The sequence below is a fragment of the Hypomesus nipponensis genome, chromosome 16 (genome assembly GCF_054491055.1).
Source record: "Hypomesus nipponensis isolate SF chromosome 16, ASM5449105v1, whole genome shotgun sequence".
Lineage (NCBI taxonomy): Eukaryota > Metazoa > Chordata > Actinopteri > Osmeriformes > Osmeridae > Hypomesus > Hypomesus nipponensis.
In genome coordinates this window covers 2617750-2642912 of record NC_140376.1, presented here as the reverse complement: position 1 = coordinate 2642912, position 25163 = coordinate 2617750, and the positions used below count along the sequence as shown (strand labels likewise).

General features: G+C 54.8%; 1 protein-coding gene across 3 annotated transcripts in view; it reads right to left on the bottom strand.

Moving 5' to 3' along the window:
* Positions 1-197: 197 nt before the first annotated feature.
* The window catches only part of suco (SUN domain containing ossification factor), a 37282-nt gene continuing 12316 nt past the window's right edge, over positions 198-25163 (bottom strand). Inside the window, exons 2-24 of one of the 3 annotated variants that reach the window (XM_084675891.1) lie at positions 21873-21978; positions 21063-21185; positions 20648-20970; positions 18824-18991; positions 18233-18440; positions 17636-17747; positions 16047-16174; positions 15446-15513; positions 14929-15036; positions 14751-14856; positions 13904-13924; positions 13401-13456; positions 11860-11951; positions 10656-10721; positions 10055-10138; positions 8351-8441; positions 6853-8184; positions 6612-6699; positions 6272-6376; positions 6018-6172; positions 5590-5681; positions 4594-4649; positions 198-3858 (exon numbers count right to left, since the gene is read on the bottom strand). In XM_084675891.1, coding sequence (XP_084532017.1) covers positions 3328-3858; positions 4594-4649; positions 5590-5681; positions 6018-6172; positions 6272-6376; positions 6612-6699; positions 6853-8184; positions 8351-8441; positions 10055-10138; positions 10656-10721; positions 11860-11951; positions 13401-13456; positions 13904-13924; positions 14751-14856; positions 14929-15036; positions 15446-15513; positions 16047-16174; positions 17636-17747; positions 18233-18440; positions 18824-18991; positions 20648-20970; positions 21063-21185; positions 21873-21978 — 4219 coding nt within the window. In that variant the 3' untranslated portion in view covers positions 198-3327. The remainder of the gene's footprint in view (positions 3859-4593; positions 4650-5589; positions 5682-6017; positions 6173-6271; positions 6377-6611; positions 6700-6852; positions 8185-8350; positions 8442-10054; positions 10139-10655; positions 10722-11859; positions 11952-13400; positions 13457-13903; positions 13925-14750; positions 14857-14928; positions 15037-15445; positions 15514-16046; positions 16175-17635; positions 17748-18232; positions 18441-18823; positions 18992-20647; positions 20971-21062; positions 21186-21872; positions 21979-25163) is intronic. The other 2 variants (XM_084675892.1, XM_084675893.1) reach the window with 2 other exon arrangements.

The window sequence follows — 25163 nt, the reverse complement described above, 5'->3', positions numbered from 1 at the left end:
TAAAGTGCCTGTTTTGCTATCCGGCTCATGTCAACTGACAGCTACTGTAAAAGTAGCAAAAACAAAAATGTAAAGGCCATATTTCAATAATTCATTTGACAGGTACACGATGTAAATGCTGTTTCAAAATCATCAATCTGTGCGACACAGAATTCAGAAATCGCTAATTTTAGTAATTTTAAGAAACGGGAGACAAATGAAAGAGGACAAAATGTTTTATTTAGAAATTCACAGTTTCTAATGGCACTACATTTTCGTAGTTACACTCACTCCCGCTCATAAATACTGTGCAGCTCTTTTCTCTGAGTACTCAGAGACAGAGAGTGAGAGAAAGAAAGAGAGAGACAGACAAAGATAGAAATAGGAGAGCAAGAGAGAAGCTTATAAAGAAAGCACTTGACGTACAAGGTAGTATAGAAAAATTAAAACAAAAGGCTTGAGGAGTTATACAAAGTGCACACTGGGCTCCTAGGAGGGCTCGCGGGGCCTTCTCGTGAACCACTTTCTCACAGGATACGCAGATTAATCAAAAGTAGTCTTTCTCCTTCCACACAGACACAGAGAGGACATAGAAAAACTCTCGCATGCACACGCAACCACAAGCACTCGTATACAAGAATGTATTTATACGCAAAAAAAAACAAAAAACATTTCATACAAAAAGAGGGTTTTGATTCGCTGGGTCCGTGGAACACGTAAAATCACATTAGAATGGGGCGTTCCAAACTCAAAACGTTCCGAACGTTCCCTTTATCAGCCCTCCGCCCCTCCTCGTGCTTCACCCAGCATGCTTACAGTAAAAACGATTGAACAAAAATGATGACACGACTCAATGGACAATAGAAGAGAGAAAAGGAGAGAAGAAGAGAGAGAGAAAAGCTAGTCAGAAGAACAGATGTGGTCCGATGAGGGTTAGGTGTGTCTGCTAGCCGGAGCAGCAGTGGTTAGTTAAAAGAGTTGGAGTAAAAACAGTTCTCTATCATAGATTCCTGCAGGCCGGGCCAGGTCATACTGACAGATGTGAGGAGGGGGGGGGGGGGGGGGTGTTAGTATGCAGAGGTAATCAGAGCTTGGGAGGAGTGTGATGTCATGTTACAGAGTTCGCACTCCCCTTCTCTCAGAACAATACTCTCCAACCCAGCCATGAACACAGCCTGTCAGAGCGCACACACACACACACACACACACACACACACACAAACACACACGTGTGAACATGCGTATCCCTGATTTCCTTTTCACTTCTGAATATCAAGAACACAAACATTCACATCTGAAAAAAAAAAAAAAGTCATTTTTTTCGTTCGATTTTTAACCTTCAGATCTGTTATGTGCAAATCAATACCAAGAAGAGACAAACAAACACACACACACACACACACACACTCCACCTGCTCTCTTATCTTACAATTATTCTGTCCCAAAACAACAAAAGTAGCGTTCCCAGTCCTCCAGTCTGACCTAGTGAGAGTTAGATTATCCAGTCTGACTGGTGTCACATACTCACCCAGTAAGGTCGTCACCAAAATTCAGTCATCAAACGTAACGTACAGTTCTACTCTGAGGAATACAGTCGTCCTTGGCGACCGCCTGTGCGAGGCCGAGCGAAGCTAGAAGGGCTAGAGTTGGACCGGCTGCCTCCAGCCGGACTGAGCCTGTGAAGAACCTCCCATATGTCTGTACCGAGGTGTGCACCTGTCCTACCCATGATCTGAGACTGTGTGTGTGTGTGTGTGTGCATACCCTGGGGGCCTGCGAGCAGAAGGGGGGCGCTGCGGGGGCCAGAGACTTTAACCTGCAGAACACAACTGGGGAGGCTTTTAAATAAATAAATAGATAAATAAAACCGGCCCCCTAGCGCCTCCCGTAGGAGAACGGGAGAGACGGCAGGGAGACCAGGTCCCTGTGCGCTGGTCTCCCTCAGAACAAGGAGGCCAAGCTGTGCCCTCTGGCCAACCCTCGGAACGCCGTCTACCAGGGTTGTGTGTGCGCGTGTGTGTGCGCGCGCGCGTGTGTGTATGTGTGCGAGTACGTGTCGGTATGATTATGTGTGCGAGTACGTGTGTAAGTGAAAGAGAGTGCTCAAACCAAAACGCACTGAGGTCTTCACACCAAACCGATCCCTACGACGACGACGACCAGCGGCCCTCTCCCCGGGCGGCTCCTGTACAGGACGGGCAAAAACAGAACGAACGCAGCAGACCTGCAACGTGCACCCACGTGACTACAGCCTTTACAGTAAACAATCCCTGTTCTTATGTGTGTGTGTGTGGCAGTGTGTGTGGTTGTGTGTGTGTGTGTGTGTAGTTTGGGCCCAGCCCAAATTACACGTGAAGGTAGGAGTGATGTGTGAGAGGATGATGAGAGGATCATTAAACCACACCCAGTAAACCTTTGTCAGGACTGACGGACTCTTTCTCCTGTTACTGTGTTAGAGGTGGAGGGGTGTGGGTGGCACACACACACACACACACACACCTTGAAGAGTGCGTCTTCATTCAGCTGTGTTGTCTGGGTAGGAGGTGGTGGACTGAGAGAGAAGGAGGGTGTGAAGAGTTGACACCCTGGTCCCATAAAAACGACTGTGGTCGTGTTAGCTCTGAACATCCGAATGGACAGAATGTGAATGTGTAGGACAGGTGGAGAATGAGAGGGAAGGGTGGAGGGGTTAGAAAAGATGCTTATCGTGCTGCACAGTTCTCTCAGTACGATTCATTTCATTCGTAGGAGCAGCTTCGTACCTCCGGAGGCCAGAGGAGAGGCAGGGGACTGGAGTGGAAGCTCCGCCCCGCTAGCACCTCTCCTCTCTGGGCACCGGAGTTGGATGTGGCCTGCTGACGCCAAACTCTGATGGAGCAATGTGCTTGTCCAGTAGAAAAACGGACTTTACATCCCACCATATTGTCTTTGTCACTTCTAAAATAAAATAAAAAAACACAATTCTTCGAGTTTCTGTTTCTGTAACCGGTAAAAGCTCTAGAACATATAAAAAGGCACATGACCGCAGAGAGGTTTCTGATTGGTGGGTGGGGGGGGGTAATGTCTGAAGAGGGGCGGCTGATGCCGGGCAACTGTTGCCATGGCGTCTGAGCTCCCCCTGTGGGCCTAGTTTCTGATAGGAAAAGTGGCCAGACCACACCCTTCCATTCTGCCCACAATGAGTCAGCACGTGTGTTTGTGTGTGTGTGTGTGTGGTCAAGTGAGTATACATCAAAGTGAGTCTGAACTTTGTAGTAAAAAAAAAAAAAGAAAAGAATTCACTTTGTGTGCATCTAAAATCAAATACATGTGTATATTCATTTGCAGGTGTGTGTGTGTGTGTGTATTTCACACGTTTCCAGTGACCGCTGTCACTCCTATGGTCCCCACACTGATCTCCTTGTTTCCCTTCATCAGCTGCTGCAGTGTGGGCAGAGACTCCACGCCGCCCCCCAACTGCACGGAGGGGAACTGCAGCTCGGCCTGCCGCGAGCGCCGGCGCTTCACCGAGCGCTTCTCCTGCCGGGACTTGGAGGGGGGGAGGGGGAGGGGCAGGGGCGGGGGGAGGGGCGGCGGGGGGTGTCCGTTGTAGAGGCCGTGGGAGATGGGGGGGAAGAATGGAGGGTGGAGGCGGCCGGTGTAGGACTCCTCAGAGTGGGTGGAGGAGCTGCTGCTCTCCCAGGGGTAGTCCCGGGAGGAGTAGGAGGAGAAGGACACCTCCTCCACAGAGGAGGGGAGGGGAGGAGGAGCGGGAGGGGGTGGAGGGGGGGGAGGAGGAGGAGGCAGGGCAGCGTGGAAGCCGTTGCACTTGGGCGCCCCGTTGGCGAGCGGGGACGGGGAGTCAGGGGCCTTCAGGAAGTCTTTTTTACAACGCTTCTTCTGATAGGAGGAGAGGAAGAGAGGGAGAGGTTAGCACGCCACACGCAGCCAATCACAGAGATGTATAGAAATACCCGCTGATCCTGTTAACCACCTCCCTGTCAACAAGAAGATCACGGAACCACTGTACCATAACTGTCCAATCTGGATAGTTCCATATGTTATCAACTGATATCCAGTATGTTAAGAGTTGATTGAGGCTCTCTGTTTTGGTGGTCAAGGCTAAGATGGAGGGGACACACACTGGGTAAAGCAGGTCAGGAGGATGATGGAGGAGGAGGATGTTCAAGGTAAGGCCTCTGATTAGCCTGGCTACCAGGCCTCCTGGAGCAGAGCAGGCCTGTGTTGCTGCCTACCCTGCCCCTCCCTGCCCCAGGCCTGCCCCCTCCCTGCCCCTCCAGGCTGCTGAACACAGCCCCCGGTAGACGGTGGTTAACAGGACCCCTCTAGTAAGACGACCCACTGGGCTGAGTGTCAACGTTGCTTCACAGCTTCCTTTCCTTGTCTCCTTCCCTTAAGTATCCTGCTAAGGTCTCAATATTAAGGTATCCCCGCTAAGTCGCTCTCGTGCCACAAAGACAAACCGCTGATTCTAGCGGGGAGAAGAATCGAGGGAAGGAAGCCGTCTTCTAATTGCTGAGACGCAGCCCCCGGGTCCTAGAGCCCGTCCACACAAACGCAGCAGCTAAGATGGCCGCCAGGGCCCAACAGCAGCGGTGAGAATGGAAACTGTACCTTTTTCTCTGGAGTAAACCTTAGAGGTTCTACAATGTACAAGTCATCGGGACCTACTGAACAGGGGAGAGAGGGGGCAGGTTAATGATGGAATGGGGGAAAACAGGAACACATACATGTACAAGCATGACACAACCTTGCAAGTAGTAGGACTAACTCCTTGCCAAACCATCCTGGTTTAAAACGCACTGGTGCGCTAGCGGTCAGACAGGTGAAGCGCGCTGCGCGCTCAGTAGTTCTGAACGAGGAGAAGCGAGGTGCGTTCTGCAGCTGGGGTTTTACTACTTGCAACGTTCCAACACTGGAGCCAGCCCAAAGCACTGAGGTCTACTGCTGTGGTCAGTTCTCTCTGAGTATGAAGGCAAGCTGGGAATGACAGGCTGGCGGGTGCGCATACACACACGCGCGCACACACACACACACACACACACACACACTCGCACATACGGCGGAGGGAGAGAGAAAAACAAGAGGGAGGTCTATGTTTCCTGGCTGCCTGAGTGACAGAGCTGGACTGGTCATGTATACAGAGAGAGAGAGAGAGAGAGAGAGAGAGACAGAGAGACACAGAGACAGAGACTGACAGAGAGACAGAGAGACAGACAGAGAGACACAGAGACAGACAGAGAGACACAGAGACAGACAGAGAGACACAGAGACAGACAGAGAGACAGACAGAGAGAGGCAGAGACAGACAGAGAGAGGCAGAGACAGACAGAGAGAGGCAGAGACAGACAGAGAGACAGAGACTGAATGTGACTGACAAAGAAAGGGAGAGACAGAAAGCCAGAGAGACAACGTGTGATTGCAGAGGTGTAGTGTGGTCTGGTTTGGCCAGGAGGGGTTGGTCTGTCCAGATGCTACCGGGGAAAAGCGACCACGGACAACACCACTGAGACAGGACAGGAGACAGAGGAGAGACAGTGTGTGTGTGTGTGAGGAGGGGGCGAGGAGAGGAGGAGAGGGGAGGAGAGAAGAGGGGGGTGCCCCTCCTACCTTCTGTGGAGGTCATCTGGAAGGACTTGGAGCGGACAAGAGGACAGGACACCCTGCGCTTCAGACTCATGTCATCATAGGAGGAGAAACACCTGAGACACACACACACACACACACACACACACACACAGAGGGGTGAGAAGCCTGGAAGCTGACAGGATGTGCAGGGAGTCACTAAACAATGCCAAAGTGAGCCCGCGTTCTATTTGACACGAAGGCAGCACAATGGATGAAGGGAAACAACCATCATGGAAGAACCGTACGAGCAGAGCAATGTGGATCCATCACACAATCCTGTGTGTGTGTGTGTGTGCGTGTGCGTGAGTGAAAGTGTGTCTTAGTAGAAGACAGCTTGTGCATCAGTATGTGTTTGTGACAATGTGGTTGTGTGATTGTGAGAGCGTGTGTGTGTGTGTGTGTGTGTGTACCTCTTGGGGCTGGGGTAGTGGGTGCTCTTGGGCGGGGCTGTGGAGGAGGTGTGTGGGTTGGGGGCGGGGCTCCTACAGCACTGCAGACACAGGAACAGGCCCAGACACAGAGCCAGACACAGACACACCACCAGGTAGATCTGACGGTCCGACACCTGTATAGACACACACACACACAAGTTTAGGACACAGTTTAGGAATAACTTCACCTGGAGGTAGTTGCGTTGAGGTGTGTGTGTGTGTGTGTGTCGTACCTCTCTCTGTAACTGGACGACCGAGACAGTGAGGTTCAGCATGAGTGTGGTGACGTTCTCCAGCTGGCTCTGCAGCATCTGGATGGACTCAGTCTGTCTCTGGTCCTGGGGGGGGGAACAGACCACCACAGGCATCATTACCCACCATCAGAGGGCTGGTCTGCAGCCAGGAGGGCTGGTCTACAGCCAGGAGGGCTGGTCTGCAGCCAGGAGGGCTGGTCTGCAGCCACGAGGACTGGTCTGCAGCCAGGAGGCCTGGTCTACAGCCAGGAGGGCTGGTCTGCAGCCAGGAGGGCTGGTATACAGCCAGGAGGGCTGGTCTACAGCCAGGAAGACCCACCTGCTCTTCAGCGATGCGCGAGGTGTTCTGCAGTTTGATGATGGTCTTGTTGAAGGCTCTCTGCATCTCCTCCATCTGCTTACGGTACCTGAGGAACACACACACACGCGCACACACACACACGGGAGCAGCTGAGTAAACGAACACGGATCAGCCTGACGTGACTGATGCTGTAGATGGCAGAGGTCAGGACAGCCAGGGGCTTCCGTCCAGGTCAGGTGACCTCCGACGTTCTCCTCACCTCTGGCTGAGCTCCTCCAGGTACCTGCTGGACAGGCTCATGTTCATCTCCAGGGCTTTGATCCTGTTGTTCAGCCTCATGAAGACGCTCTCCTTCTGGCTGGAGCCGTGCACCGCCCCCCCGTTGCCCCCTCCCCCCCCCACGTACTCCCCGGCGTTCTGCAGCTCGGCGTAGAAGTCCGTCGCCGTCCGGTGGATGTTGCCGTTCCCTCCACCCAGCAGGAGGTCCTCCACGGACTCCTCCGCCCCACGATGGGGATCCGAGGCCTGGGTAAGAGCGTCTGCCTGCTCCCCTGGGCCATGGTTCTGTTTGTCCCCACCCTCTCCCCCAGGTCTGGCAGAGTCAGAGGCTGTGTCGGGCTGGGGGGGGGCCGGGGGCAGCTCTGTGGGGGGGGGGATATCCGCGGGCCTGGTTGCCGTGGGGAGGGGCTGTATGGGCTGCTCCTTCAGGGGGGGCAGTGGGGGCTCCAGGTGGGGGGAGGCTGTCTCGGAGGCGGGGGCCAGGAGCGGGGTGCTGGGGCTGGGGGTCAGAGTGGCACTGCTGGCCTGCTGGGTCTCAGGGACCGAGACACCCTGGAGGACCGGAGGGGGGGCCAGGTCCAGAGCCAAGTCTTTGACGGGGGGCAAGGGGGTCTCCTCCTGGGTGGGGGTGGGTCGAGTGAGGGAGGCCTGGGAGAAGCTGTGGGGGGGGATGGTGGAGGTGCGGCTGGGCTCCAGCAGGATGGGGGCCTCGGGGATCTGGGTGTCCCGGGGGAGGGAGGCGGAGTGCGTGGGGGGGGAGGGAGCCTCGGAGGGGGGCGTGTCCTCGGGGGCCGCGTCCGGACCGGGCGCCTGCTCCGTGAAGGAGGGGCGCTCCTGTTGGGTTGGGGCGGGGGCCTGGGGGGCGGGTGCGAGCGCGAGCGAGGGGGCGGGGGTCTGCGGGTCGGCGGGGGCGTGCCTGGGGGGGTCGGCAGGGGCGTGGCGGCGGGGGCGTGGCGGCTGGCGCTCCTGGGCGAGGCGGGCGGAGCAGCGATGCTGCAGCAACTCCGTCAGGGTGGCCACGCACGACACAGACGGCACCGAGGACAGGGGACAGTACAGCCGGCTCTCCCTCTGCCACGCCTCCCTCCTCCTCACCTTCCTCCTCTCCTCCTCCTCCTCCTCCTCCTCTTCCTCCTCCATCAGGGTGACAGTGGACTGCCTGGGCTCCTCCTCCTCCTCCTCCACCACCAGGGTGACGATCTTTCTGTCCTCGGAGGGGTCGGGGGAGGGAGGCGTGGGGGAGGCGGAGGAGGACAAGGGGGGCTCTGGGTCCTCCTGGGGGGCGGGGGGCTCCATCACATCACCATCAGGTCTGTGGGGGGCGCGAGGGGGGGGGGAAGAGAGACAGTTAGAGACTCAAACAGCACCCAGAGCAGTTTGAGTGTGTGTATGTGTGAGAGTGTGTGTGTGTGTGTGTGCAGGATGAGACAAGTGTGACATCCTTCCCTAGTTGAGAGTGAGCGAGGTGAACGACTTACTCTGCAGAGCTGCTGGAGCTGCTGAGGGTGAGGGTGGGCTGCACCTCAGCCCTTTCCCCTGTCTCATTCTGGGCCTCAGTCGATGCGTTGGCTAGGAGGGATCAGACACACACACACACACACACATCAGCTGGAAAGCTACAAACATGGTTTCATGTGTGGACTGAGTGAGACAGAAAGAGAGATCAAGAGATGGTGTGAGAGAGAGAGAGAGAGAGAGAGAGAGAGAGAGAGAGAGAGAGAGGGAGAGAGAGAGAGAGAGAGAGAGAGAGAGAGAGAGAGAGAGAGAGAGAGAGAGAGAGAGAGAGAGAGAGAGAGAGGGAGAGAGAGAGGGAGGGAGAGAGAGACAGACGAAAAGGGAACTGAGAGCTGTACTTCCGTCTATGTGGTAGCTGGACTGCTGTCTGCTTTAAGTGTAAACAGCCTCAGCTCAGAGCAGCCAGCTGTGGGGGGGGCTGGAGCCAGCCAGGCCCAGAGTACCCGCACCCCCACCCCCTACACCCCCACCACCACCCCCACCAGGGGGTTTAGGCAAGGTAGAGAGGATGACATTTCCTGATGGAGGTGTGTGTGGGGGGGGGGGTAATTGAGGACAAGGGAGAGCGTTTCGTCAGACCTCCCTTCACTGCCCCCCCAGCCCCCCTTCACTGCCCCCCCAGCCCCCCTTAAGCCCCCCAGCCCATCAGATCAGACACTGACAGCCGTTGTTCTGCTCCGAATCTACCAACAACCTCCTGCCAGCATTGAAATAAACATCTGGCACTTAAACTAAGCCAGCATGCGCATGCACGCACACACACAAGCACAGGCTTCACACACACACACACACACACACACACACTGTATAAAAAGAGCTCTGACCCAGTTTTCAGAACCACACAATCAAAACAAGATGGAGCCGAAAAGTGGAATTCAGACCCAACCAGCCGAACAGAGCAACAAGGAGGTGGGGGGAGGGAAGGGAAGGGAGAGGAGGGAGGTTGAGGCAAGCATTTCACAGTAACTCTAAAGCAGAACCAAAACTAGCAGTGTTGAAGCCAGCAGTGTGCCAAGGGACAGGCCTCAGCTTGTACTGTCACATGACTGCTACACAGAGGCAGCGTGGCTGAGCTGGAAGTCTACTCTGATTGGAACATCTGAGCTGGAAGCCTGCTCTGATTGGATCATCTGAGCTGGAAGTCTACTCTGATTGGATCATCTGGCTGGAAGTCTGCTCTGATTGGATCATCTGAGCTGGAAGCCTGCTCTGACTGGATCAGCCTGTTAGGGTTGTTTGTTGGGTTCCTCTGGAAGGGGGAGAGGTTATATTCCCAGATGTGAGATGGCATTTGGGCAAGTTTAGGGTGAGTCAGTTTGTGGGGGTTGAGAGAGAGAGCTATTTAGATAGAGAGAGAGATATAGATAGAGAGAGAGCACTATTTAGAGAGAGACAGAAAGAGGAAAGGCCATGGTAAAGAGCACCCTTGTACACACTTTGAAGGGACAGCTTCACCAAGCTAAAGTTTACACAAGTGTATTTTTTCCCCAGTAAACTCTCGGTAAACTGCTAATTGTAGGACTGAACCAGCTTCCCTGTCTTGAACCTCTGGTATTTCTACCAGTATGGAAACCCACACTGCCAGGAATGCTGGAGAGGAGAAGAGAGGAGGGAGGAGAGAGGAGGGAGGAGGAATGTGAGGCAGGGAAGAGGGAGGGGGTCAGTACCTTCTATCGGGGCCCCCCCCTCCAGCTCAGGTTTGGCCCCCAGCACGTTGGCAGCTATGTTGTTGACCATGTTGATGATGGCATCTGTAGGGGAGTACAACACACACACACACACATCAAACTGCAAGCCTGTGCCCTGGCAGAACCCCAGCCTTTCAGACAGAGGGGCTCCAGTGTGTGTGTGTGTGTGTGTGTGTGTGTGTGTGTGTGCGCCACAGAGAGCCCAGTGTGCACAGTGAAAATATTGTGCGTCAGTAACTAGTGAACCCCGTATAGTTTGCAGGTTTAGTGAGTGTGTGGGTTTGTACATTTATATATGTGTGTGTGTGTGAGTGTGTGTGTGTGTGTGTGCGTACACAAGTCACCAAGTGGGAATATAAAAACTGAGGGAACATTCAGCACTTTCTGCTTTCCAGGAAAAGGGTCCCAAGCCTTTCCAGTGTCGAAGAAATGTACGAACACATGTGCTCATTCTAGATCTTTCTAGCCGTGTTGGAAATAAACACAGCTATTAAGAGTGTGTGTATGAAGATGTGTGTGTTTGTGTGAGAGATATAGTATACGTGTGTGTGTGTGTGTGTGTGTGTGTGTGTGTACGTACTTGTAGCAGAGCCTAGTAGATTCTTGGAGGATTTGTCCTCCGAGTGCAGGTACCCAGGCGGGTAGTCTGTGGACAGTAGAGGGGGAGGGGGGAGACAGGAGAGGGGGAGGCAGGAGAGGGGGAGGCAGGAGAGGGGGGAGACAGGAGAGGGGGGAGACAGGAGAGGGGGAGGCAGGAGGGGGGGAGGCAGGAGAGGGGGAGGCAGGAGAGGGGGGAGACAGGAGAGGGGGGAGGCAGGAGGGGGGGAGGCAGAGGGGGAGGGGGGAGACAGGAGAGGGGGGAGGCAGGAGAGGGGGAGGCAGGAGAGGGGGGAGACAGGAGAGGGGGGAGACAGGAGAGGGGGGAGGCAGGAGGGGGGGGAGGCAGGAGGGGGGGAGGCAGGAGGGGGGGGGAGACAGGAGAGGGGGGAGGCAGGAGGGGGGGGAGGCAGGAGGGGGGGGAGGCAGGAGGGGGGGAGGCAGGAGAGGGGGGAGACAGGAGGGGGGGGAGGCAGGAGGGGGGAGGCAGGAGGGGGGGAGGCAGGAGAGGGGGGAGGCAGGAGAGGGGGGAGGCAGGAGAGGGGGAGGCAGGAGAGGGGGGAGGCAGGAGAGGGGGGAGACAGGAGAGGGGGAGGCAGGAGAGGGGGGAGGCAGGAGGGGGGGAGGCAGGAGGGGGGGAGGCAGGAGAGGGGGGAGACAGGAGAGGGGGGAGGCAGGAGAGGGGGAGGCAGGAGAGGGGGGAGGCAGGAGAGGGGGGAGACAGGAGAGGGGGAGGCAGGAGAGGGGGGAGGCAGGAGAGGGGGGAGGCAGGAGAGGGGGGAGGCAGGAGGGGGGAGGCAGGAGGGGGGAGGCAGGAGGGGGGAGACAGGAGAGGGGGGAGGCAGGAGGGGGGGAGGCAGGAGGGGGGGGAGGCAGGAGGGGGGGGAGGCAGGAGAGGGGGGAGACAGGAGGGGGGGGAGGCAGGAGGGGGGGAGGCAGGAGGGGGGGGAGGCAGGAGAGGGGGGAGGCAGGAGAGGGGGAGGCAGGAGAGGGGGGAGGCAGGAGAGGGGGGAGACAGGAGAGGGGGAGGCAGGAGAGGGGGAGGCAGGAGAGGGGGGAGGCAGGAGGGGGGAGACAGGAGAGGGGGAGGCAGGAGAGGGGCAGTGTTGAGAGTCGAGGCTTCAGTAAGAACCCAGTCCAGCACACAGGAGCCCCCCTCCGGAGCCCCCCTCCGGAGCCCCCCTTACCATAGTCTTCGTCCAGGTACTCCAGCCTCTCTGATGGGTACTGGGAGTCTGCAATCTCCTCATACTCCTCCACCATGCTGGTGCCAAACACCCTGGACACACACACACACACGGTTTAACACTTACTCCCTCCATTTTAGATGTCTTTAACTTTGTACGTACACACACACACACACACACACACACACACACACACCCCCCCCACCGAACTTTGACCTGGTAGGCAAACCAAGAAGGCTCTTACATTGCGTTCTATAGTGTTCTCTATCCTATCTTAACCAAACATGGCCGTGTTCAGGCCCAGCGCTGAGAGATAAGGCCCGGGCCCCCAAGTTCACCACCAGGACGACCTCTACACTCTGAAGATCTGTCATCTATCTGCTCGGGCGAACAGGAGCCCCAGCTCTGAACTTTGACCCATTTCTGAAAACGTTGATGGAAAAATTATGTTTTACAGCCACTTTTACAGCCCCCCACCACTGGAAGCTATGTGTGTGTGTGTGTGTGTGTGTGTCTGTGTGTGTGTGTGTTGGGTGGAGGGAGAATGTCTGGGGAAAAACCAGGCTGTGCGAGCAAGTGCACTCAAGGTAAACCCTCCGCGCGCAGAGCGGTCTCGAAGACATCCAGCAAGACTGGTTATGCTGCAACCCCCACCCCCACCCAGCCTCTGAGAGGGATATGGACACTTATTCACAAGGCTTAGAGAAAGAAAAACGAAAGAAAGAGAGCAAGAAAGACAAGAAGAAGAAAGAGAGGAAGCGAGAGGTGTACCCTAAGGCTGCAGGAGCGAGCAGAGCCTGTTGGTGTGAAGAGAGAAGAGAATGTCATCCTGCTTCCCAAGCAGACCTGGACAGGGGCCAAAACAACGCACACTTCCTGGAAGCCATGTGCAGTATGTGCCCCCCCCAGCGCATCACAGCTATCCTGGGAGAACCCATAAGGACTAGAATATAGATCATGTGCACACTGCTACAGTATACATCACGACGGTACAGACGATGTTTTAGATTCTCTGAGCTACACATTAGCACTGCTGGAGGGGGCGACTGGAGACAAATGTCCTTCTGCTCTAACGAAGCCCAGAAGCCTGTGAGGGGAGACATTAGTGGTTGGCTGGCTGGGTGGATAAAGAGCGATGTTATCGAAGCGTGTGAGGGATAAAGAGCGATGTTGTTGGTGGGTAGACAGTACGTCTGTTCTGCCGTGTCTTGTGAAGACCACTGCTGAGGAGCCCAGAGGAACGCCCCAGCATTCAGCTCTTCCTGCTCTCTCTCTCTCACACACACACACACACCTTGGGGGGTGCTGTAAACTAGAGCCTCTCTCAGAGATGAACACAAGGTCATACTCTACCCCCCCCCCCCCCACCCCTCAGGCCCATTCCTCTTGGCCTTGTAACTTTTGAAAGGCTTCTTCAGTCCCAGGCTCCGTGGTGCTGGGACAGTCTGGAGAAAGCTATCAGGAGCTGCACACACTGTGGCATAGCGAGACCCGAAACCACCACTCTGAACGCCTGTGTGTGTGTGTGTGTGTTTCCTTACCTTATGAGACTGAGAGGACAAAAGTGTTCTGATCCAAAGTGTGAGAGAAGTTCCACCTGTTCAAGACGGAACACACAGTTAATGCCCTCACACACACACACACACACACACAGTTAATGCCCTCACACACACACACACACACACACACACACACACACACACACACACTTAACGCACGCATACACACACACACACACAGTAAACACACACACACAAAGTAAACACACAGCCAGAACAATGACCCAATCCAGTTCTGTAAACATCTGCAGCTCAGCAGTCATTCAGGAAGTCAACACTTGTAGTGAATTAACAATACTCACTAAATCAACAGGTAAATCAAGTGAATTAACAGTCAAGTTGCCAAGCTTTCAGTGCCCTCTGAGTGAGTGTTGTACAACGTTACAATGGCTGTCATGCATTTACTTGGACTGTACACTGCCACCAAAGCTCCCCACTATAGTGCAATACAGAGTTGTAAACCTCTAGGAGAGAAGGGTGCTAACCTTTATGTACTTGATGAACATCTGATGCAAAAAGAAGGGCAGAGAGAGAAAACACAGAGAGAGAGAGAGAGAGAAATCAGTAATAATAATAAAAAAAAGATTGATTCATGCCACAAGCAGGTGAAGCATTTGTTGACAGTTTTTCAGTTTCTTTTTTCGGAACAAAACACACACACAACACACACACAAAACACACACAAAACACACACACACACACACAGCACACACACAGTCTTCCCTCACAGAAGGCTTGCTCTAGGAGAGACTACACAGCAGCGTAGAGACAGCAGCAGAGAGACACAGACACACGCGAGGTGGAGAGACACAAAACATCAGAGAGACAAGACATAACAGGTCTCCCCCCACGGCTCAGCTCGTCTAATGACTTCCCCAAACTATTTGAATTGACGACATCACACACAAAGACCGCCCCGTTTTTACCACAGACAGGTTCCTGCCGTTCAACACTGACATTGAAAGCAAACAGTTGAAGCGAAGGCAGACAGGGAGAACAGGGAGATGGTGAGAGAGAGAGAGAGACACAGCAGAGATCAGCAGCCTCTTCAGAAACCTCCATCAAACAACCTGTTCATAATGTGGTGCCATCTTCAGCTTCCTGCTGTTTTCCAGCCCTCCAGCACGCACACACACACACACAGGTTTGTTTTACTATCCTAGTGAGGACCGAAAATTCTCTCCCAGGGCGATCAGTCCATTATATCGATGGCAAAACTGTGCAGTCACAAGGAAGTTCTCTGACCGGAACACAATGCGTAGATTGTCAGTGGTGTGTGTGTGTGTGTGTGTGTGTGTGAGAGAGTTAATGTGGACGGAACAGGACAGTCACCTTGATGTATTTAGCGTAGAGCTGTTCGTCCAATGGGAAGCTCTGGACAGTCCGCTCGTCACGGGCGTGAAAGGTGCCCAGCTTCACCCACTTGTTGGTGGGGTACCTGAGAGAGAGGGAGAGGGTGAGACAGGGAGCTCCACAGGGACTGTGTATGAGTGTGTGTGCGTGCGTGTACCTGTCACTGATGGAGACCAGGAAGTCTTTAGGTGTGGAGGAGAAGAGCTCAAAGTTAGCGATGTCCAGCTGCTTCACCTGGATGGGCTCACAGAGCTCTATGACAAACCTGGAGAGAGAGAGGGGGGAGAGAGGGAGAGAGAGAGGGGGAGAGAGAGAGGAGGGGGAGAGAGAGGGAGAGAGGGGGGGGGGAGAGAGAGAGGGGGAGAGAGAGGGGGGAGAGAGAGGGGGGAGAGAGGGAGAGAGAGAGGGGGAGAGAGAGAGGGGGAGAGAGAAAGAGGGAGAGGGAGAGAGAGAGGGGGAGAGAGAGAGGGGGAGAGAGAGAGGGGGAGAGAGAGAGGGGGAGAGAGAGGGGGGGAGATTGTGAGGAGCATAAACAGTTTGACAGTGAGTCAGCGTAAATCTATGAAGCTTTTTGCACAACATTCCCCCAGGCAAATGACAGCTCTGTGTTCGTCAGCAACATGTCACAGCAGTGTGCGTGTGGTGTGTGTGTGTGTGTGTGTGTGGTGACTAACCAGATTTTGTTGCTGCAGGGGTTGAGCATGTACAGGTCCATGTTCTCCATGAGGATGGAGGACGTGCTCTGAGAGGGGAGGAGGAGGAGGGAGGAGGAGGAGGGAGGAGGGGGAGGAGGAGGAGGAGAGGGAGGAGGAGGGGGAGGAGGATGAGGAGGGGGAGGAGGATGAGGAGGGGGAGGAGGGAGGAGGGGAGACAACAAGATAAGCAATGGTGGATTGGCAGATGACGGAATTGCTTCATCCATCTGCTCCAGCGACATGACAAGTAGCTCATGCTGCAAGTCAAGATTGAAGGAAATATGTGTGTCTGTCTCTGTGTGTGTGTGTCTGTGTGTGTGTGTCTGTGTGTGTCTGTCTGTGTGTGTGTGTCTGTGTGTGTCTGTCTGTGTGTGTCTGTGTGTGTCTGTGTGTGTGTGTCTGTGTGTGTGTGTCTGTGTGTGTGTGTCTGTGTGTGTCTGTCTGTGTGTGTCTGTCTGTGTGTGTGTGTCTGTGTGTGTGTGTCTGTCTGTGTGTGTCTGTCTGTGTGTGTCTGTCTGTGTGTGTCTGTCTGTGTGTGTCTGTCTGTGTGTGTGTGTCTGTGTGTGTCTGTGTGAACTACCTTGGCCTCGTTGTTGGCTGACAGGATCTTGGCTCCACACTCGACAGATGCGTAGTTGTTCTTGAAGTTCTTCTGGACCTTCTTCACCGGGCGAGGGCTGCCATGGGTGGAGGTGTGCAGCGACTCACCTGCAGCGCACACACACACACACACACACACACACAGGGGGCTCAGCAGCTGTCGCCGTCATGGAGATACGACATCCCAGAATAAAAGGACAGGAGGCCGTATGTGTGTTACAGAGATTGACTTTTGGATGGGGGGGGGGGGGGGGTCCAAGAGTAAAAGCTGTCCACAGTACAAGTCAGAGTCCATGCTAAACATGTACATGTGGTGGGCTATCTGGAGCTGAGAACTGTACAGTCTGTGCTGTGTCTAAACACCACAGATAAGCTGTTCTGTCTAGGGTCTTTATGGTGCCAAACCAGGCCGCACATACCTGTTAGCCCTACAGGTACTGACACACACACACACACACACTGTACATCAGCACAAGCACTTGCACGCCCAACACACACACTCCCACATCAATGCACCCGTCAACGCACAAACACACCCTCTCACTAACAAAGTACACTCTCTCCAGCTACAGCACGACTGTGGGAGCACAACTGTTTTGGAAATGAGAGCTTTCATTAATATGTGACCAGAGCTATCCTCACCATCTCCACCTAACTGGAGATCCACCAGAAACGGATCCTGATTGGTCCCTGGATCAATTAGATCATTTAAGTTCAAGGAAGATGGACGACGCAACCCAATACAGGCCCTGCACTGCTCTCTATGGGCTGTTTCTGTGTGTGCGTGTGATCGTGTGTGCGTGTGATCGTGTGTGCGTGTGATCGTGTGTGCGTGTGATCGTGTGTGCGTGTGATCGTGTGTGCGTGTGATCGTGTGTGCGTGTGATCGTGTGTGCGTGTGATCGTGTGTGCGTGTGATCGTGTGTGCGTGTGATCGTGTGTGCGTGTGATCGTGTGTGCGTGTGATCGTGTGTGCGTGTGATCGTGTGTGCGTGTGTCCTGGGAAGGAGTGACCCATGAATGACGATGGAAAAAAAGCTTTGCCTGAAAGCAGGCTGGGAGGTTATGCAACACTGATGTACGTGCTTCCGTGACTACATAGAGAGAGAGAAAGAGAGAGAAAGAGAGAGAAAGAGAGAGAAAGAGAGAGAGAGGAGAAAGAGAGAGAGAGGAGAGAGAGAGAGAGAGAGAGAGAGAGAGAGAGAGAGAGAGAGAGAGAGAGAGAGAGAGAGAGAGAGAGAGAGAGAGAGAGAGAGAGAGAGAGAGAGAGAGAGAGAGAGAGAGAGAGAGAGAGAGAGCTGGATGGAAAAGGCTCGGGGTGGTGTGTGTGACGGAGGAGAGTGGAAGATGAAAGGAGACATGAGGGGGGGGCATGAGGGGGGGACATGAGTGTCGTCAGCAGGGTTATTTGTGTAGAGCCACTGTAGCGCACAGCCTTCCTCTCTTCACGGTCACCCGGCATTTCAACATGATATTAATGAGACGGGGGGAGGGGAGCACACGCGTGTGTCTGGGACAGCGTGTGTGTGTGTGTGTGTGACTGCATCTGTCATGTATGTGCTTCCTTACTTTTCTCCTTCTCCACCTCCATCACTTTCTTCTTCCACTCGTCGAAGGTGGGGATGTCCTCCTTACCAGGCACTGAGGGGTCAGTCTCCCTGGACCCATTGGCCTCCACCTCCTGAACACACACACACACACACACACACACACACACACACACACACACACACACACACACACACACACACACACACACACACACACACACACACACACACACACACACACACACACACACACACACACACACACACACGGGGTCACGGAAAGGTCACGTTTTCAGTCATAAAACAGAATCTAATGCAGTTTTTTCACATGCAGTGTGTGTGTGTGTGTGTGAGAGAATGTTTGCTGTATGCATCATTGATGACCAGGCTTTTAGACAGCTCTGCAGAACTATGACCCACAGCCTGCTTCCTGCTCACGCACACGCGTGCTTCCTGCTCACGCACACGCGTGCTGCGCTCACTCTGAAGCCGTTGGACTGGGATTCATTCTAGTCTCTAGTTTGGTTTTTAGATGCTGGTGTCTGTCTCTGGTCTCTACTCTACTGCTCTCGTCTCGAGTCTTCTCCTGTAGTCTCTCCTGTCCTGGCCCTCTCACCTGTGGGTCTTGGTGCCAGAGGGATGTGTTGCCCCCCTGGTCCAGCTCAGGCAGGTCTTGGTCCTGGATCAAGTTCTGGATCTGGTCCTGGTCCAGGTCCCGGTCCCGGTCCTGAGGCCCTGGGCCAGGAGGAGGCGGAGCTTCAACCTCCGGATCAGAACCCTGGCCCTGCTCCAGGAGCTGCTGGTCTACAGGGTCCACATCCACTCTGCGGAGGGAGGAGGAAAGACAGAAAGAGAGAGACAGAGCGATACAGACAGAGAGAGAGAGAGAGAGAGAGAGAGGGACAGAGAGAGAGAACGAGAGCGCGAGAGAGAGAGAGAGCGAGAGAGTGGATGGAGAAAGGGAAACAAAGCAACAATGAGCGTTCCTTCAAAGATGATGCACACAAAAGCAGTACAAAAAGAAAACAAAAAATGTATTCCATTCATGCGACAACAACACAGTTGCATGACGATAAAAAAAAAATAATAATCAGAGAGGAATAAAAAGGAGAGCAAGGCCAACTGACGGTGGTGGAGCGTAGCAGAGAGGAGGGGCCGGTCACCTGACCTGGTGCGTACCTGTACCCAATTGGCTGATAAAACTCACCTGGGGAAAGGAACGCCAAAAGGAGGGGATTCGCAGGTTGCCAGTTTGGGGGGAATCACCCCACACTGCGAGTCAGAGGGCTCGGCAGAGACAAAGCTTTCTACGGGGGGTTCATCTCCAGCACTGGCAACCTCTAGAGGGGGATCAGCACTGGCAACCCACACTGCACTGAGGAAGGAAAGGACATGCCGTTTACCCATTTGCTCCTGTCAGGGGAGGGGGGGGAGAGAAGGAGGGGGGTGGAGGAGGAGATGGAGGGGAAAGGGAAGAGAAAGAGGAGTCGATGGAGGGAGAGAGAAGGAGGGGGTAGAGGAAGAGAGAGATCTCGGGGGGGGGGGTGGGGGTACATGTTTGGAGGGTGAACTGAGGTGGAGGTGAGGGGGTGAGAGGTGAGGGAGTGAGAGGTGAGGGGGTGAGAGGTGAGAGGTGAGGGGGTGAGAGGTGAGAGGTGAGGGAGTGAGAGGTGAGGGAGTGAGAGGTGAGAGGTGAGGGGTGAGGGGGTGAGAGGTGAGGGGGTGAGAGGTGTGTGCAGGGAGTGAGAGGTGAGAGGTGAGGGGTGAGGGGGTGAGAGGTGTGTGCAGGGAGTGAGAGGTGAGGGGTGAGGGGGTGAGAGGTGAGGGGGTGAGAGGTGTGTGCAGGGAGTGAGAGGTGAGGTGAGGGGTGAGGGGGTGAGAGGTGTGTGCAGGGAGTGAGAGGTGAGGTGAGGGGTGAGGGGGTGAGAGGTGAGGGGGTGAGAGGTGTGTGCAGGGAGTGAGAGGTGAGGGGTGAGGGGGTGAGAGGTGTGTGCAGGGAGTGAGAGGTGAGAGGTGAGGGGTGAGGGGGTGAGAGGTGAGGGGGTGAGAGGTGTGTGCAGGGAGTGAGAGGTGAGAGGTGAGGGGGTGAGAGGTGTGTGCAGGGAGTGAGAGGTGAGAGGGTGAGAGGTGAGAGGTGAGGGGGTGAGAGGTGAGAGGTGAGGGGGTGAGAGGTGAGAGGTGAGGGGGTGAGAGGTGTGTGCAGGGAGTGAGAGGTGAGAGGTGAGAGCTGAGGGGGTGAGGGGTGAGAGGTGAGGGGGTGAGAGGTGTGTGCAGGGAGTGAGAGGTGAGAGGTGAGAGCTGAGGGGGTGAGGGGTGAGGGGGTGAGAGGTGAGAGGTGAGGGGGTGAGAGCTGAGGGGGTGAGAGGTGAGGGGGTGAGAGGTTAGGGGGTGAGAGGTGAGAGGTGAGGGGGTGAGGGGTGAGAGGTGTGTGCAGGGAGTGAGAGGGGCAGGTTGGCGTATACATAGGAGGGTCTCTTGCTGGTTTTGAGAAGTGAACAAAGTCCAGTGATCCAGAGTCACTCAAAGATCCTGAGACGAGAGCCAAGCATGTGTCCAGGTTCAGGCCCCCGTGATGAACAAGTCCAGTCAGTAACATGGCGTCAAACATGAACAGTTCAGAGTGGGGGGAGGCATGGAAAAGACCCCAAGATTTCACACAACAGGCTCCTCAAAGTCATTAAGTAGTCCCAGATGACAGTAATGGAGAAAAAATAACAAAAATCTATACAAATCGTACGCAAAGCAGGGAGAGAAAAAAAAAAAAACACGCTAAAAAGGAAAATAAAAAAACAGCAATAACATTCATGTCGAGGTTCATCAATGACCAAAGCCTGATGTTGGGCCACTGAACATGTAACCCGTGATGGACGTCTAACCCGTCCTGGACGTCTCCTGTAACCACAGAGTCACGATCAGCCAGTCTGATCCTGGATCTGTGCTTACTGGGACATCCACCAGGGGTAGATCTGCTCTGTTCTACAGCCCCATCTGCCCCCAGGGCTCTGGGTTGTGGACCCCCAGCTGGGCTTACCTGACGGGGGTCTGGCTGGAGGTGAGTGAGGTAGGTGTGTGTTGGCCGTCCTCCTGGAGGTCAGGGGTCGAGTGTGGGCTGGGCTCAGCAGGGACATCTCTGGGGGTCTCGGCTGGGGCCGGAGGGTCTGGCTGGGCTTGGCCCTGGGCTGGGGTGGAGGTCTGGGGGGGTGGAGGGGGCTGGTCCTGGGTGTGGGGCGGGGGGCCTGGGTGGGGCGTGGGGTCAGTGTGGTCAGGTTCTGGCTCAGAGGCAGAAGGCTCAGGGGCGTCAGGTTCTGGCTCAGACCAGGCCACCTCAACCACAGCCCCTTCTGGATTCACAGTCTGGAACCACACACACACACACACACACACACACTGTAAGGGACAAGACTAAAATGTTTGTGTGTGTGTGTGGGTGCGTGTTTGTGTAGTACCTGGTCATGGATGTCGTGGTGTGTGTTGTGTGTCGAGGGCCCCTCTAAAGCAGTCCCCTCCGTCTCAGTCTCCAGTCCCACGTCGTAAGACGAGGGGGTGAGGGTCGTCCATTCCTCCGTGACCTAAGGAGAGAGGGAGAGGGTGAGAGAGAAAGAGAGTGAGGGGAAGAGAGAGAGAAAGAGAGAGAGAGGGGGAGGGAGAGAGAGAGAGAGAGAGAGAGAGAGAGAGAGAGAGAGAGAGAGAGAGAGAGAGAGAGAAAGAGAGAGAGAGAGAGGGAGGGGGAGGGAGAGAGAGAGAGAGAAAGAGAGAGAGAGAGAGAGACAGGTTAACAGAGCTTGGCTTCTGATACAGTATCTCTGCCAGGTCTAATACGAGTGGCTGGGAAATCTCCCTGACCCCTGACCCCTTCCTTGACCTACATTACTGTCATCACTCTGAGAGCCACGGGGGATGACCTTCCAGAACCCCTCCTGCTCACCTCTCTGATCCTGCGTGTGGAAATTAGGGATTTCCCTCCCCCCCTCTCTCTTCCCCTCTCCCTCTCCCTCTCCCCCTCTCTCTTCCCCTCTCCCTCTCTCTCTTCCCCTCTCCCTCCCTCCCTCCCCTCTCCCCGAACCCCTCTTTCATACCTCCTCCAGTGGCAGGCAGGGGCGGGAGACACTGTTACTCAATAACAGATCCTGGGTTACAGTCAGGGAGGTCAGTCTTACGTAACTCTCCTCTCCAATACCCCACCCCCACAGCATTCTACTTCCACACACACACACACTCCCTCCCCCCCCCGCTCAGGGGCAGGTCGTCATGGTCACCTGGCGGTCTGTGATGTCGGGCTCCTGGTGGAGGTGGTCCTGACCAGCAGACGCACCTTCTCCTGACGAGATCTGCTCTGAACAGCACACATGGTGACCGGGGGACCTGCAACACACACAGGACAGCACGGTTAGCCAGCAACACACACACACACACAGGACAGCACGGTTAGCCAGCAACACACACACACACACACAGGACAGCACGGTTAGCCAGCAACACACACACACACACAGGACAGCACGGCTAGCCAGCAACACACACACACACACACACACACAGGACAGCACGGCTAGCCAGCAACACACACACACACACAGGACAGCACGGTTAGCCAGGAACACACACACACACACACACACAGGACAGAACACTTTCTGGATCACAAGGAATGTTCCAGTTCTTAATGAGTATTAGGTTGGACGGTGAGGGAGTCCTGTAGGGATGTAGATTTATGACATCACATCCTGCCCAGCGATACCACTCGTACGTCTGACTGAGCTGCCCCTAGCAACCTCCCCTCTGGAGATTGAACTGAACATGCTAACGGCACAACACACTCTCTCTCTCTCACGCTTTCTCTCACTCGCTCTCTCGTCACCCTCCCTCTCCCTGTCCTCCTCAGTGAGGCTTATTGTTGCCTCCAGGGTTCAGCTCATTGTTGTCGCTAGCTAATCTCTCGCCTTACTGCTGTTGTTTCTGAAACAGTCTGGAGGCTGTGTGTGTGTGTGTGTGTGTGCGCGCATCTTATCGCTCCACAAACTAGTCTCAGCTCCTCAAGAATGTCCGCCTGAAGCCAAGTCTCGTTGCTACGGTAACAACCCTCCTCTGGTCGGGCTCCAGGGTGATCCCCTCACCTGGCCCTGCTTCCCAGGCCGCCCGGCCCCAGCGAGGCCTGCAGCCTGGGGGAGGAGCCCCAGGTGAGGGCCCCCGGGCCTCCAGCACAGCCGGCCTTTGTGTCAGCTGGACAAGAGGGCTACTGTAAGCACACACACACACACACACACCAGCTTGCATTGTAGTGCTGAGACAAGCTAGATGTAGATACGGAAGATGAAGGGAATTAAAGCCTCGGTGTGTGTGTGTGTGTGTGTAAAGGGGAGAGAGAATGCAAGACAAAGCCTTCTCCATGGATGTAGGGTCTGTCTCAACTTGTACAGCACATTGCTGACGACACACACACAGCGATGGAAACGGCTCTATTTCAGCTTCACCCCTGTATGCTGGTCTAGCTGTAGACTGGATGATGGTATGGTGTAGTAGGCTGGTTAGTTGACAGTAAACAAGCTGGCCTATACTGTCCTGTATGTGAATATGATCCGTTAACACACTCGTCTGGGTAAGCTCTGTTTGGGACGGGGGATGGCGGGGGCAACAGCTGGGGGCCTAAGGTGATTGTCACCTCTCTGTATGTTCACACACACACACACGGACACCAACACACACCCTCTGAAACCTGAGAGGTTCACCTTGACCTGTCAGTCTCCCATCAACGCCAGATCCGAGCTGGACATTTGAACACATGTTGGGGGGCATGTACACACACACACACACACACACACACACACCACTCCCATCCTCCACCCACACGTCCATCTGTGGCAGCGAGCAGCCCCCCCCCACCCCCTAAGTCGTCATGGCAACACCGGTCATCCCATATGTTGCATTAGTAAAAGGTTCCAGACTCCACATACCACGTATGCAACAAACTTGTCTGTGCTGTTGAGCGTGGCGGTGTGGGGCTTCGCCATCAAAGGCTACCGGCCAATAGCAGCACCCGCAACACCTGCGACCTCACCCCTTTCTATGGCGTCCTTGTGTGACGCGGCCCAGAATGCCGTCTGAATGCACAGTTCATCAATCAGCATCTCCTTGCCTGGGAGGGGGGCACATGGGCTACCAGGGGGGCTACCAGGGGGGCTACCAGGGGCCTGTTCGCACCTCCAGGCCCTGGGGGGCACCGCCCCCTGCCCCCATAGGAGAGGGGGGAGGGGGGGAGGGGAACCTGAGAGCCAGGCTGCATACAGATATGGGACCGATATGAACCCTGATGGGTGAATATAGCTCGGGCCTAAACTTAGAAAGCCATAGCTTTGAACTATGGGCCGTTTCAAATGTCACCTATGTACGTGAGGGAGACTGGGGGTTGTGTGCTTGCAGAGCGGAGGGGCTCTTCCTATAGATGAGAGTGAGCTGTTAATCCTAAAACGTTGTGTATTCATACACAATGTACATACATTCAATGTGTTCACATTGAAATTCAGACATTGATATGAGCCCCAGGACTGTATGTATTACTTTAGTGTTGTAATATAACCTAGACCCATGTCAGAATGCAAAAACACAATCGTTTAAATTTGGAATTTACAACCTCTATCCCCACAGCCTCTACCCCCACAGCCTCTACCCCCACAGCCTCTACCCCCACAGCCTCTGTCTACAGGGCAGCAGGGCAGCAGGACAATCACAACCTGGTAGTCAAAACCTCCTTCACCTGCGCATTCAAGCATGTCCTCACACACACACACACACACACACACGCACACACACACCTGTGTGTACTGAAACACACCTCCTCTGACAGACAGTGAACAGCAGCAGGCTGTACTGAAACACACCTCCTCTGACAGACAGTGAACAGCAGCAGGCTGTACTGAAACACACCTCCTCTGACAGACAGTGAACAGCAGCAGGCTGTACTGAAACACACCTCCTCTGACAGACAGTGAACAGCAGCAGGCTGTACTGAAACACACCTCCTCTGACAGACAGTGAACAGCAGCAGGCTGTACTGAAACACACCTCCTCTGACAGACAGTGAACAGCAGCAGGCTGTACTGAAACACACCTCTGACAGACAGTGAACAGCAGCAGGCTGTACTGAAACAAGCAAAGCCTCTAACTCTGTAGGATGACAGGGGGGGTGCAGGAGGAGAGGGAAGGAGGAGAGGGGAGGAGAGGAGAGGGGAGAAGGAGGGGAGGAGGAGAGGGGAGAAGAAGAGGGGAGGAGGAGAGGGGGAGAAGAAGAGGGGAGGAGGAGAGGGGGAAGGAAAGTAACCTGGTCTGAACAGTGCAGCTCCAGGGGAGGAATGTGACCTACTTTTAAAAGTTACATAACCAGAGGAGGTAGGAGAGACACAAAGCAGAGAAGGGAAAGAAAAAAACTGACAGAAATAGATAGACGGAAGTCACAGAGAGCGAGAGATGGAGAGAGAAAGATAAGAGTTGTCTCTCTCCAGAGTCTGATGAGTAAAGGGCCCCAGGCATGGATCTGACTCAGCATTACACTC